At 38.2% G+C, this 12,610-nt stretch overlaps 1 protein-coding gene and 1 long non-coding RNA gene across 2 annotated transcripts in view; one reads left to right on the top strand and one right to left on the bottom strand.

The window, feature by feature from the left end:
- LOC106571582 (MAM domain-containing glycosylphosphatidylinositol anchor protein 2) overlaps positions 1-12,610 on the bottom strand; it is a 416,194-nt gene that overhangs the window by 26,602 nt on the left and 376,982 nt on the right. Inside the window, exon 14 of the mRNA XM_014144816.3 lies at positions 12,292-12,447. Within this exon, the coding sequence (XP_014000291.1) occupies positions 12,292-12,447 (156 nt within the window). The remainder of the gene's footprint in view (positions 1-12,291; positions 12,448-12,610) is intronic.
- On the top strand, positions 1,836-8,262 carry LOC145860885 (uncharacterized). The gene is made up of 2 exons (XR_014380640.1): positions 1,836-2,651; positions 7,000-8,262. It is a non-coding gene; the product is annotated as an uncharacterized LOC145860885 (long non-coding RNA).

Below are 12,610 nucleotides of genomic sequence, written 5' to 3'. Positions count from 1 at the left end.
TGACTATCCTAGCCAGCTACTGTAAATGTACATTTGCCTGCTGAATTACATTTTTGAATCATGCTTTGGAATGATTATATGACTAATTTCAAGTAACTAGTTGCAGGCTTAAAGAAACATTATATCAAATACTTTGCATAGAATATGCATACTAGACAACACAGCATATCCTTGTTTTGTAAACCAGATGAGTTCTCAAATGTCAGTAGCTGCCCAATATCATGGTGGGCATGCATAACGTTGGATGCATTGGAATATAAGGTATGGAGAAAGAGTCTGCAGGATTATAGAAAAAGCAGTTGGGAAATTAATGTTTAAGTTTCAAATACTAAATGTTCAGTGAATATATTTAAGAGGTTGAAATGATTAGCCTAACTTTCCTACTAACCTTCTAAAATTTGACGGTGCCAAATTCTTGCCAATCCATTATTCTACTATGAACTATGACTGAGTGTGAGGCATGTTTTCCATAATATACGTTTCATGCATACTGTACATTTGAACAAAGAACACCATCACATTTAGTGTTTCACCATTTATTGAGTACGGAGACAAATATCAAAAGGTGTCTCAGGCAGAATTTGAAGTATCTAAATATAGTGTATCCTACTAATCTATGTATATAGAAAAAGAGGTGCCGTGGGGGGCACAATCGTACAAAGCTGCAGTCCATAAATGAGCGCTTTACCATCTATGCCAAAAGCCTGAGCCTCTAATGGAGACAGTAGAACTGTCATCAACACATGCTTCTGTATTCACCCCCTCTAGGAGCATTTGTGTGCCCAGGCCCCGTAGGTGTATCGGAAGGATCCCACCCTGGTCACCAATGTAGCCAGTGGATGTAGAGAGAAAGAAGTACTTTAGCAGAATGCATAGTCCAGAGATGAGAACTCTACCATCTATGACAAAAGCCTGGGCTCCTGATGGGGACAATAGAATTCTCATCACCGCATGTTACAATAGTAAAACAATCTGTTTCTCACCTCCTCAGACTGATTCTATATTGAATTTAGTCTTTGAGATGCTCTTCCAAGCATGTGTATCTGTAGTTAGTGCTCTTCAACTCTAAAATGCACTAGACTGTGTAGACTGTATAAGACAAACCCACAAAGAAAAGACCACAGGCATATGCATATGTGGTCTCAATGTCTAATAGTGATGTTAGGGCTAGTTGAAATTGCAGTACGATGGTTCTCCTCACAGGTGAGGGAATTAGTTGAGCACATGCTTGGTGAATATCACTTGGTTGATCTCTCGGAGCAGGACACTGGAGAGGAGAGCTGAATAGATTATGGGAGACAAAAGTGAGAGTGGATTGTAGTTTATGAGCTAGAATTGAACATCTCGACAGACTAAGAATGTACAGCCACTAGGATACGGACAGAGGCAGGCTGCTCTGCATCCTACTCCAACTTAGCTACAGATTGTACACCAGATAATGTGATATAACCAAAGATTTTTGGTATCCATTACTGGATGTTACAGGTTTGACTATACAAAATGCAGCCATAGATTCTTCAACTAACCTGGTATTGGCGATACTGTCTTCGGTCTCGATTCTGGAAAACAGTATATCTTATACATGTTCATGTCCAGTTGCAGGTGGTTCTACAAACACCAGAGAAAGCTCAGAAAGATAATAAAATATAGTAAATCCTGTATAAGATCACTTTTTTCCAGAATCGAGAACGAAGAGAGAGAGTATTGCCAATACCAGGTTTGTTAAATAATCTATGGTGGCGTTTTGTATAGTCAAACCTGTAACGTCCAGTAATGGATGCCAACAATCTTTGGTTATATCACATTATATGGTGTACAATATGTAGCTAACTCCAATTAGGCCTATTGACAGGGGTAATGTGGCATTTCTTATTTGTCAGTATGAATGAAATTAGTGAGTCCTGCCTTGATGACTGCATTAGCTTTACAATACGTGTCCTATAGCAACAGGTCTATTTGTTGAAGCTAGCTAGCTACATTGATAAGATTGCTGCATTCTAAGTAAAGATAGGAGTTATTTTACAGCTTGCATCAACGGGATCATATTTCTATAACGAAATCGATTACAAAAGGAGAAAAAAAACTTTATCCATAGCAGTTTGTCGGAGGGAGATCTCTCTCAAGCTTGTCACCAGTTGTGTTTAGTACCTTAGATACTTAAGAGTTGGCAGACGTGATCAGCAGAGATGGTAACTGGATAGTACACACGTTTTGATTGGTTTGCTGTTTAGTACTTGGCAGCGTTTGCCTGTCCAGCTACTGTAGCGAACATGAAAAAAAAATGCAAGAAATTACATTCCCAACAAACAGAATTGTGTTCAGAATAAATAAATATACACAATATGTAAAAACCAGCTCCTCCCTTAGCAGAGACTGATCATCTCGAAAACTAAAGCAGAGACGATGCTTCCGCCCACCAACTACACTGTATATGTGAATTACATAAAATATAGTATGCTTTAAATGCCAGGATGTTATAATCATTTTGGCTTTTTATCTAATAGAATTCGCTGCACACTTTTCGGGAATTTCATAGCCACAAAGCATTGGAAGAGTTGGGCTGCGAGTTTTCATAGTTAGATCTCTTCAAGTAAACAACAACATAACTTGGAAGATGGCGAATAGCGAAGATTCTGCGGTGGTGTTCAAATGTAAGTCGTTTTTGTTCTCCTTAAAATGACCATGACTATTTTGTCATGACGTTACATCTTTGAAAACAGATCTGCAGCCTGTAATGCCTTTAGCTAGCTAACGTTACATGCTTTAGTAGGACTAGAAGTTATAACTGTTCAAACAGTAACTTCATATTTGACATTAGCCTAGTTAACTAGCTAGCAACCTGTTTTAAATACCAGGGCTTGTGTTCAAACTGTTGCATGGTCTGATGTCAATACCAGGCATTTAATTCAGTGGCGAAAACGGGAGGAGAAATGCCGCAAAAAAAAGGTTTTGAATAAGTCATGTGGCCATACCGCCACTAGCCTACATTGCTATTTTCTACAGCGGTGCTGGTCCCAACACACTTTTGTTCTAGTTCTCCTGATTTGTCATGTTGGTTTATCTGTGTTGAGCCGATTGTAATGTTCATGCTATGCAATATAGGTTTCTAGGAAGATGGATTATTTTAAATATACCTATTCGACCAAAAACAGATCTGGCTAATTAATCTATGGGCCAAATAATGATGATCCAAACTATATATAATAATCTATTGAGCTCACAAGCAACGGAATAATCTATTATTATGGTGGGAGATTATAATACAGTTTTAAGTACCTCAATGGATCATAAAGGAAATCACTCTACAAACTATCACCCGCAAGCACTTAAGGAGATCAGAAAGATCACGGATACATTAGAACTAGTAGATATATGGAGGAGGCTTAATCAAGCTAGCTGTCTTGATTACTTCCTGGTCTCATTCTTGCTGGCATCTTAAATAAAAAAAATAAAAAGTATTAATAGGAGACCGAATGCGATCGGACCACCATCTAATTGGCCTCCATATAACTCTTACAGAGTTCCCACATGGATGGGGATATTGGAAATTTAATCAAAGCCTATTGGATGACCATTTTGTTCTTAACTAAGACAAAATAATTAATTATTTACTTATTTTTGTACAACATAGGTACAGCAGATCCCCTTATTGTATGGGACACTTTCAAATGTACTGCACTTTTAGCTGCCATTCAATACAATACTCATCATTAAAACAAAAGCAGTTTAGGTCAAAAGAGATTAGACTAACAAAGAAAATAAGAGAGGTAACAGCGCAGGTAGATGGTAATAGAACTGTACTATATAGGCACAAAATGGGTTAGAGGAAAAACAAAAAGAATTGGAGGTACTTATTCAAGAACAATCAAGTGTAATGCATTACAAAAATAAAGTGAATTGGATGGAAAATTGTGAAAAATTTGACCAAAAATAATTTACAGAAACTCGTTACAAATGGAGTTATCCATGACTCACCAAATTATATTTTGAAAGAGGAAGCTAAATATTTTAAGCATTTGTTTTATTTTCTCCTCCATTTCCACTGAATGATGTTAACTGTAAGGATGTCTTTCCTAATAATATTATGAATAATAATAATAATGTAAAATTAACACATTTACAGAAAGACCTGTGTGAAGGCCAACTTACAGAAGAGAAACTTTTTGAGGCAATAAAATCTTTTCAGTCTAGAAAAACACCAGGGCTTGACAGTATACCAGTAGAGGTATATCAGACCTTTTTTGATGTACTCAAAGATCCATTATCAGCATGTTTTAATTACTCTTATACAAGTGGTAGACTTTCAGGTATTCAACAAGAAGTTCTGATTTCATTACTACTACTAAAACTACAGATCCAGTCCATGTAAAAAACTGGAGGCCTCATACACTTCAATGATATATTGAAGATAATATATGACAATTACTTGAAACAATTGAACATTATGAAACATTGAAGATACCAGGCTTGGACTTCATAGCAGATTTTGGAAGGCGTTTGATAAAGTACAACTAGAATTTATATATAAATGCCTGGATTACTTTAATTTTGGTGAATCTCTTATACAATGGGTTAAAGTTATTTACAGCGACCCCAGATGTAAAATAGTAAATAATGGTTACTTCTCAGAAAGTATTGAGCTTTTAAGAGGAGTAAAACAAGGCTGTCCGTTGTCTCCATATCTATTTATTATGGCCATTGAAATGCTAGCTATTAAAATTAGATCCAATGAGAACATCAAGGGGTTAGAAATGCAGGGGATTAAAAAAAGTGTCTATGTATACTGATGACTAGTTTTTTCTTAAGTCTGGATCCCTGCAGTCTCATTGAAGATCTTGATCACTTTTCTAGCCTTTCTGGATTAAAACCTAATTATGAAAAGTGTACCATATTACTTATTGGATCGTTAAAAAATAAAGGGTTTACACTACCTTGTAGTTTACCAATAAAATGGGCGGATGGTGAAGTAGACATACTTGGTATTTACATCTCAAAAAACATAAATGAACTTACCACATTTAATTTCAATAGAAAGTTAGCAAAAATAGATAAGATTCTGCAAACATGGAGAGGTAAATACTTGTCTATTTATGGAAAAATCACATGGATTAACTCTTTCGTCCGATCACAGTTTACTTACTTACTAATGGCACTGCCTACTCCAGATATCTTATTTTTTAAATCATATGAGCAAAATATATTTCATTTTATTTGGAATGCTAAGCCAGACCAAATTAACCTTGCCTATTTATATAATGAATATGAGTTTGGGGGGGCTGAAATTATGAAATATTAAAGCTTTATACCTCTCACTAAAAGCTTCACTCATACATAAGTTATACTTAAACCCAAAATGGACCTCCGGAAAAGATTGAACAAATTTTACAACAAATGTTATGGTTAAACTCAAATATACTGATTAATAAAAAAACATTCTTTATGGAAAAAAGTGGTATTATATTTATTAATGATATTATGAATAGATACAGAGGAGTTATGTCACATATGCAGTTATTCCCATATATTTTTTATATCTGCTCAATCCAAATGTACAACCAACTGATTACAGCACTACCACAAAAATGGAGGAGGTAAGTGGAAAAGGGAGAAGGTAGGGAACTTGTTTGCCTGCCATATATTAAAGATACAAATTGGCTGAAAGCAATTGGCATAAATAGAAAAATATACCAGTTTCATCTGAGGACAAAAATGTTGACAGCTGCACCATACAGGTTGCAAAATAAATGGGAGGAGATTCCATGGCATATGGTTTTGAACTTGTCCAAAAAAACTACACTTGATTCAACACTTAGAGTTTTTCCATTTACATTATTATATACAATTCTTGCCATCAACATAATGCTATATATATATGGGGCATACAACAATATTGGCTCTGTAGATTTTGCTGTGAAGAAACAGAATCAATAGATAATTTATTTTGGTATTGCCCCTATGTAGCTTGTTTCTGGACACAGGTTCTGGAATGGTTAAAAAAAATCACAACAATGCACTTAAAATTAACCTTACAAATAGCACTGTTGGGTGATTTGGAAAGCCATAGTCAGTCAATAAATAATATAATAATACTCATAAGAAAGGTTTATCTTTAGCTCACAATCTGTGGATAATATACGATTAGAAAGGTTAAAACATCTTGTAAAACATCACAGCACAATTGAAAAATATATGGCACATGGAAACCAAACAAGGGTAGTCTATGGTGATAGGTGGGATGGGCTGAGAGTGGCTGAGGGTTGGGATTAAAGAGCTTATATTTGGTAATATATTATTGTTATGTGCTTTATATAAACGTACCATGTATGTAAAATGTATGTATATGTAGCAAAATAGCTGTAAAAAAAACTAAGACATTTGTCTTAAACTAAGAAGTGGGGTGGTGGAGGAGTTAATTCAAAAAATATAAAAAAAGTTTATACTTGAATGGTTACAGCCTGCATGGATCTAGCTAGTTTCATTGCCCATAACCTGTTATGGTGAAAGTAATGGTAAGCTGCACTCATTACTGATTCACCTTGGCACTTCCATTTTGAAAAAGTATGTGGCAGTCTAGCTATCTACAGAAAGTAGAGCTGGAGGGGCAGCTGTCACCTGCATGTTTGAAAAAGAAGTGGGAGAACCATAAGCAAAAGTACACGGTACGCTACTGTATGCTATCTTGACATTTATTGCTGTACTGTACTTGGCTAATAAAGTTCCCCTTTTCCCTGAGAGCAACAACACTTTCCCATCAATTTCTTATGCCTCATTGGCACGTTCATGTAAGTGTGAAGATATACACACAACAGTATGAAAAATGTATGCACTCCCTACTGTAAATCTCTCTGGATTAGAGCATCAGTTAAAATGACAAAAATGTAAAAATATATATGTTAGAAAGGTGCAACTATTCCAGAGAAATGTACTACAATTGGTATTTTACAGGACATACATGTAGTGTGTTTGATGCTGAAAGCTATCCTTTTCCAAAATGTTCAGGAGTTGAAAGTTCCCCCCACCGGAGTCAGCATAGAGTGAGCGGAGGCCACAGCCGCATCCTGGAGGTGGTATACGGTGATGGAAGAGGCTCTGTGGGGGCTGTCACTGCATCACCCCACCGGTCATCATCTACTCATCCTCCCTAAGTGCAGCTGTGGGCTCTTCTCCCTTCCAGAAGGGTCCAGATGTGGATGCTGGAGAAGGAGTGTGAGAAGGTGACTGCCAGGGAGGCACGCCTTGTGGCCGTTTTAGAGAAAACCAGTCAGTATCTGGTGTGACTGCCTCATGCAGCGCAACACATCTCCTTCGCATAGAGTTGATCAGGCTGTTGATTGTGACCTGTGGAATGTTGTCCCACTCCCCTTCAATGGCTGTGCAAAGTTGCTGGATATTGGCGGGAACTAGAACACGCTGTTGCACACATCAATCCAGAGCATCCAAACATTCTCAATTGGTGACTGGTGAGTATGCATGCCATGGAAGAACTGGGACATTTTCAGCTTCCAGGAATTGTGTACAGATCCTTGCGACATGGGGCCATGCTAAATTGTCATTCTAAAACATCCGGTGATAGTTGTGGATGAATGGCACGACAATGGGCCTCAGGATGTCGTCATGGTATCTTTGTGCATTCAAACTGCCATCGATAAAATGCAGTTGTGTTCGTAGCTTATGCCTGCCCATACCGTAACCCCACCACAACCATGGGGCACTCTGTTCATAATGTAGACATCAGCAAACATTTCGCCCACACAACGCCATACATGTGGTCTGCTGTTGTGAGGCTGGTTGAACGTACTAACAAATTCTCTTAAATGATGTTGGAGGCCCCTTATTGTAGAGAAAGAACATTAAATTCTCTGGCAACAGCTCGGGTGGACATTCCTTCAATTGCATACTCCCTCAAAACTTCAGACATCTGTGTCATTGTGTTGCGTGACAAAACTGCATATTTTAGAGCAGACTTTTATTGTCCCCAGCACTGGATGCACCTGTGTCATGATCATGCTGTTTAAACAGCTACTGGATATGGCATACCTGTCAGGGGATGGATTATCTTGGCAAATGAGAAATGCTCACTAACAGATAAGATTTTTTTAAAGTATTGAAACGTGTTACGTTTATATTTTTGTTCAGTGTAGCTATTATTTATTCATTTTGTACTGTTTTGGGTTAAGTCCTTTTTTTAAACCCAAAGTGGATTTCTGTTCTCATTGAAAAGTGTTTCTTGTTTGTAATACTAATAAAAAATGGATATCGGTACATCTACTATTGGTGTGTTTTACTTTCAAAATTTCAACATAAAAAAATGCACTCTCACACCTGAGCCATCTTTTTGCAGGTGCATGATCACAATTAGAAAAAAGAAACCTGCACACCACTCTTGCTAGTATCTTTTTTTATTTTTATTGAAGCTTATGTGTCGGCCTCTTGGCTTTCGTCAGAGATTTTTGTTATACAAAACTAAATAAACCATATTTGGTAAAATAACTATAATGGATTTAATTACTATAGTGCTTTTAATAACAAAGTGATTCAAAAGCAAAAAAGCAATACATCGTCAGGAGTAGCCTAGCTATAGTTGGCTAGGTCAACCAGTAGAGGTCGGCACTCTGCAGACCAGCAATAATGAGGAAAGATCCCTTTGTGGCTGGGTCCGCAGATTATACTGGGCTTGTGGCTGTCTAAAAGCCCCGCTGTTTAAATCTGTCCTGGAACCTGCCATGTCTGGAAGGGTGTGGAGTACCAGCGTTAGCCTACATTGCTGCCATGGCATCCAAAGCCAAAGGTGGGAGTCATGGAGAGGACGGTGTTTCTCTATCATAGGGGAAGGATCTTTTAAATGAACAAAAAGGGTTCTACAAGCAGTTGTTACAACAACAGGAAAATGGCTTCAAGAGCTTTGTCCAAATTCTGATGAACTCCACTAACAAAAGAATGGACGATCTGAGCAGAGAGGTCCAGGACCTTAAGAACAGTGTACAGTTTACCCAGGGAGAGGTGTATGTCCTGAAATAAACTTGCAGCAAGAGGACCACTAAATGTAAGTCCTCTCAAGACGACATCAGCACTCTCATTAAATCATTACTATCAATGACTGAGAAAACAAACGATCTAGGGACAATCCAGGAGGAATAACATTGCTGTGGATAGCATAGCAGTCTTCACATGAGAACTGGGCCGAGTCTGAGGTGAAAGTAAGAAAAATTATCACTGAAAAGCTGGAGATAAATCATACGAAGATTGAGGTAGAGTGCAAGCAACAGGTCTGGAAAACATGTAACCAGACTAGGTGACAGACCCAGGCCGATAGTGGTCAAGTTACTAAGGGTTAAGGACAAGATGGCTGTTCTGGAGAGAGCCAAGAACTTGAGAGGAAGCTACATCTTCCTCAACGAGGACTTCTCTGAAGCTGTGCACCAGAGGTGGGAAGAATTTATCCCAGCTATGAAAGCTGCCAGAGAGCATTGGAACATTGCACCTTTATAACAAAACCGTTTGATATTGCCAATCATTTCAATAACTATTTCACTAGTGAAATGGAAAAACTCAGACATGAATGATAACATTGAACAGTGAACCATCATATTTTTGTATAAAATATCTAATAATGAAAGAGAAGGATTTATGTTTTGAATTTGGTCAATTTCGTGAGGAAGAGGTGGAAAAACTATTGTTCTGATAAGCCACTAGGTATAGACAACCTTGATGGTAAACTATTGAGAATGGTAGTAGTATTGCCAGCCCTTTTTGCTATATCTTTAACCAAAGCCTAAAGGAGTGTGTGTACACAGGCGTGGAAGGAAGCAAAACTGTCTAAAAATTGTCAAGCACCCCTTGCTGGCTCTAACAACCACCCAATCAGTTTGCTGCCTGTTCTTAGTAAACTGATGCAGAGGATTGTGTTTGGATGTCGATTAATGCAGCCCCCCGCACCTCTCTGATTCAGAGGGTTTGGGTTAAATGCGAAAGAAAACATTTCAGTTGAAGGTATTCAGTTGTACAGCTGACTTTCCCTTTCTTTATTTCAAACTGTGCTCTTTCAAAAAAGTTCTTTACCTATATACGTTTTACGGGCTTGTTTTGTTTCTGAGTTCCCAGTTGTCTTGTACGTCGTGGCATACTGCATACTTCATACTTTTTAATAAACAGTATGTGCTAAATAGTACGTAGTACGATTAGTACACAGTATGCAGTTCAAGAAAGTAGCAGGCAAGCCAGATTTCGGACATGGCCCGGGTGAAACTCCGGGGTGCCAATTTCAAAGATATGGAAAAATACTGTAGCCTTTCTTGCTTTAGATTTGCTTTTGTGCACTGTGATCATGTTCCTGACCTGTCAAGATTATTTCCTTCTTGTGGATTTTCTAAACGGATAGCGGAGAAAGTTTCATGAGCGCAGACGTGCCTTCAAGACACCGTGAGATCAGTTTTTCCTTATCGTTTTTTGGAGATCCTCCATGGCCGACTTACCTTTTCTTTTATGGGGGGAAATACTATTTGAATGCGCAAAGACTATAAACTGAACTGAGTCAACTAAAAGGAATTGAAAAGGGAAAAGAAAGAAGAGACTTTTCATTCTAGTTTTGGAGTGCGTCTAAAGTTGAGTAGCCTTAACCAAAACAAAAAGGTAATTTAAGGTTACTGGGTCATTGATGAGGTTTATGGAATATTTGTGTTTATAAAAATTAGGCATTGAAAATATATTATTAGTGGTCGGGTTATTCTTATTATTTCTGAAGCATATTATTTGCGTTGAGAAAATGTTTGTGCTGGGTTTATTGGAATGCATATTATTGAATTGACAAATCACCTACTATGTTCCCATAGTTTTTTCTTGCTATAAGCCCTCTTAAAAATATATTAAATATGATTGTTATAATGTAACAAGCCCTCAATATCCTATAATCCTTAATGAAAAAACAATGCGACGGATACGGCGGCTCCATCCATGCAGCTAGTACTGAAAGTACATTTTCATTAAAGACCTATTTTCTCTCTAGTAAGATTAACCAGACACAAACCAGAGGGCAGAGAGGACAGACGAGATGGTCATGTCTCAAGGTAATCTGAAACTTTCATAGGAGAATCAGCAGTGAAACTAAGCTCGCACGGTGCAAGTCTCATTCCAGACCCTATCTACAGTCCCACTTTGGGGCAGGGGAATGTAGCTTGGACGGAGAACAAACTTTCCTACCCTCCAGTCAAAATCAAATAGAATTTCTTCTTCTGTTGAATTTGACATCAGATAATTGCAGCCCCTTAGGAATGTTGGGCTGGTAATGAAATGCTGGACAGTTTTATCCCATTAGAGTGATTAAAGCCAATACATTATTTACAACTTCAGCTGCTGTTGCTCCTAGAGCTGCCTACTGCCTCAGCTGCATTCCAATAAAGACTAGATTACTGCTCACTCTCCCTCAGGACTGACACACACAGGCCAACTAGCACAATTTCTCACAGAGTGTGTGTGTGACTGAGTAGTGTGACGTGTGTCTAGTGTCAGATAGATTGAGTCACCATGGTGACCGGTGTGTGTGTGTGTGGTTCTCCTTCAGGTCATCCTTGATTGGCTGTGCCAGCAGTAAATTACTTCCTAATTCTAAGTTACAGTATTAGACTCAATCTGTCCTTCACTATCACCAGTGGGAGGCCTTTTATTTATTTTTTTGTTCTTTCTTCTAATCTCTTTTTGTTCTCTCAGTTTTTGTGAACCAGCCACTCACAGAAACTATTCTCTCCACGACTATAGAAAAATATATACTTTTGTTGGCTTGTAGTTAGTCTTTTTTCTGCTCTTCCAAGAAAATCTATGTGTGCTATATTAAAACAGTTTGCCTGTGTTTGCATTGTAAACTGCTGTATGTTACATTTTTACTTAAACCAGAGAGAGAAGGTGATGATAGAGAGACGGAGAGAAAGAGAGAGTGATGAGTACCATGAAAATGAAAGCGCTGAAGGTTGTTTATTGCATGTTCCATTGTGTTGATATTGACCCATGTGTAGTGTGTTGTGAGTACAGCATCTGTGCTGAGTGGACTATCAGGGTCAAGACTAAAATAAGATTTCTAAAAGATCACATAGAAAGACAACCGTTACAATACGCTGGAGCCACCTGGAGTGGTAGCTAACCAATTGCAAATAAATGTAAATAACTCTAGCTAGTTACGCTGGCTAATGTAGCTAAATGTGGGGCAAAACAATTACCTTATGACCTTCTTCGTGGCATTGAAGATTCCCAAAACACAGTGCACCTAAGATCCCAATGACATCACAACAATGGTTGGCTCACCCTGTTTGGATCCGCTGCGGTCGTCGCTAGGCCCGGTGTTGGGCGTGTACTTGGTGTCACGGGTGGCTGCACTGTGTCTCGTCCAATCAAAGTCGTCGTTCTTGTCCTGCGTGAACATGCAGATGGGCTCCTCTTCGAAGCTGCAGTGGAACTCTCCTGAAGCACGGGACAAAAAGAAAACACTGTTGTAGTCATCATAGAAATAGAAATACTAGAACCTCAACATATGTCTATGGTTTTAAAGTCATAGATGAACGCTGCAGTAACTCTCATGAAACACGGACAGAGAAACACTGTTATAGTCATAACACAGTCAAAA

This window comes from Salmo salar, chromosome 15, assembly GCF_965601325.2.
Source record: "Salmo salar chromosome 15, fSalSal1, whole genome shotgun sequence".
Lineage (NCBI taxonomy): Eukaryota > Metazoa > Chordata > Actinopteri > Salmoniformes > Salmonidae > Salmo > Salmo salar.
This window is presented reverse-complemented; position numbering and strand designations above follow the sequence as displayed.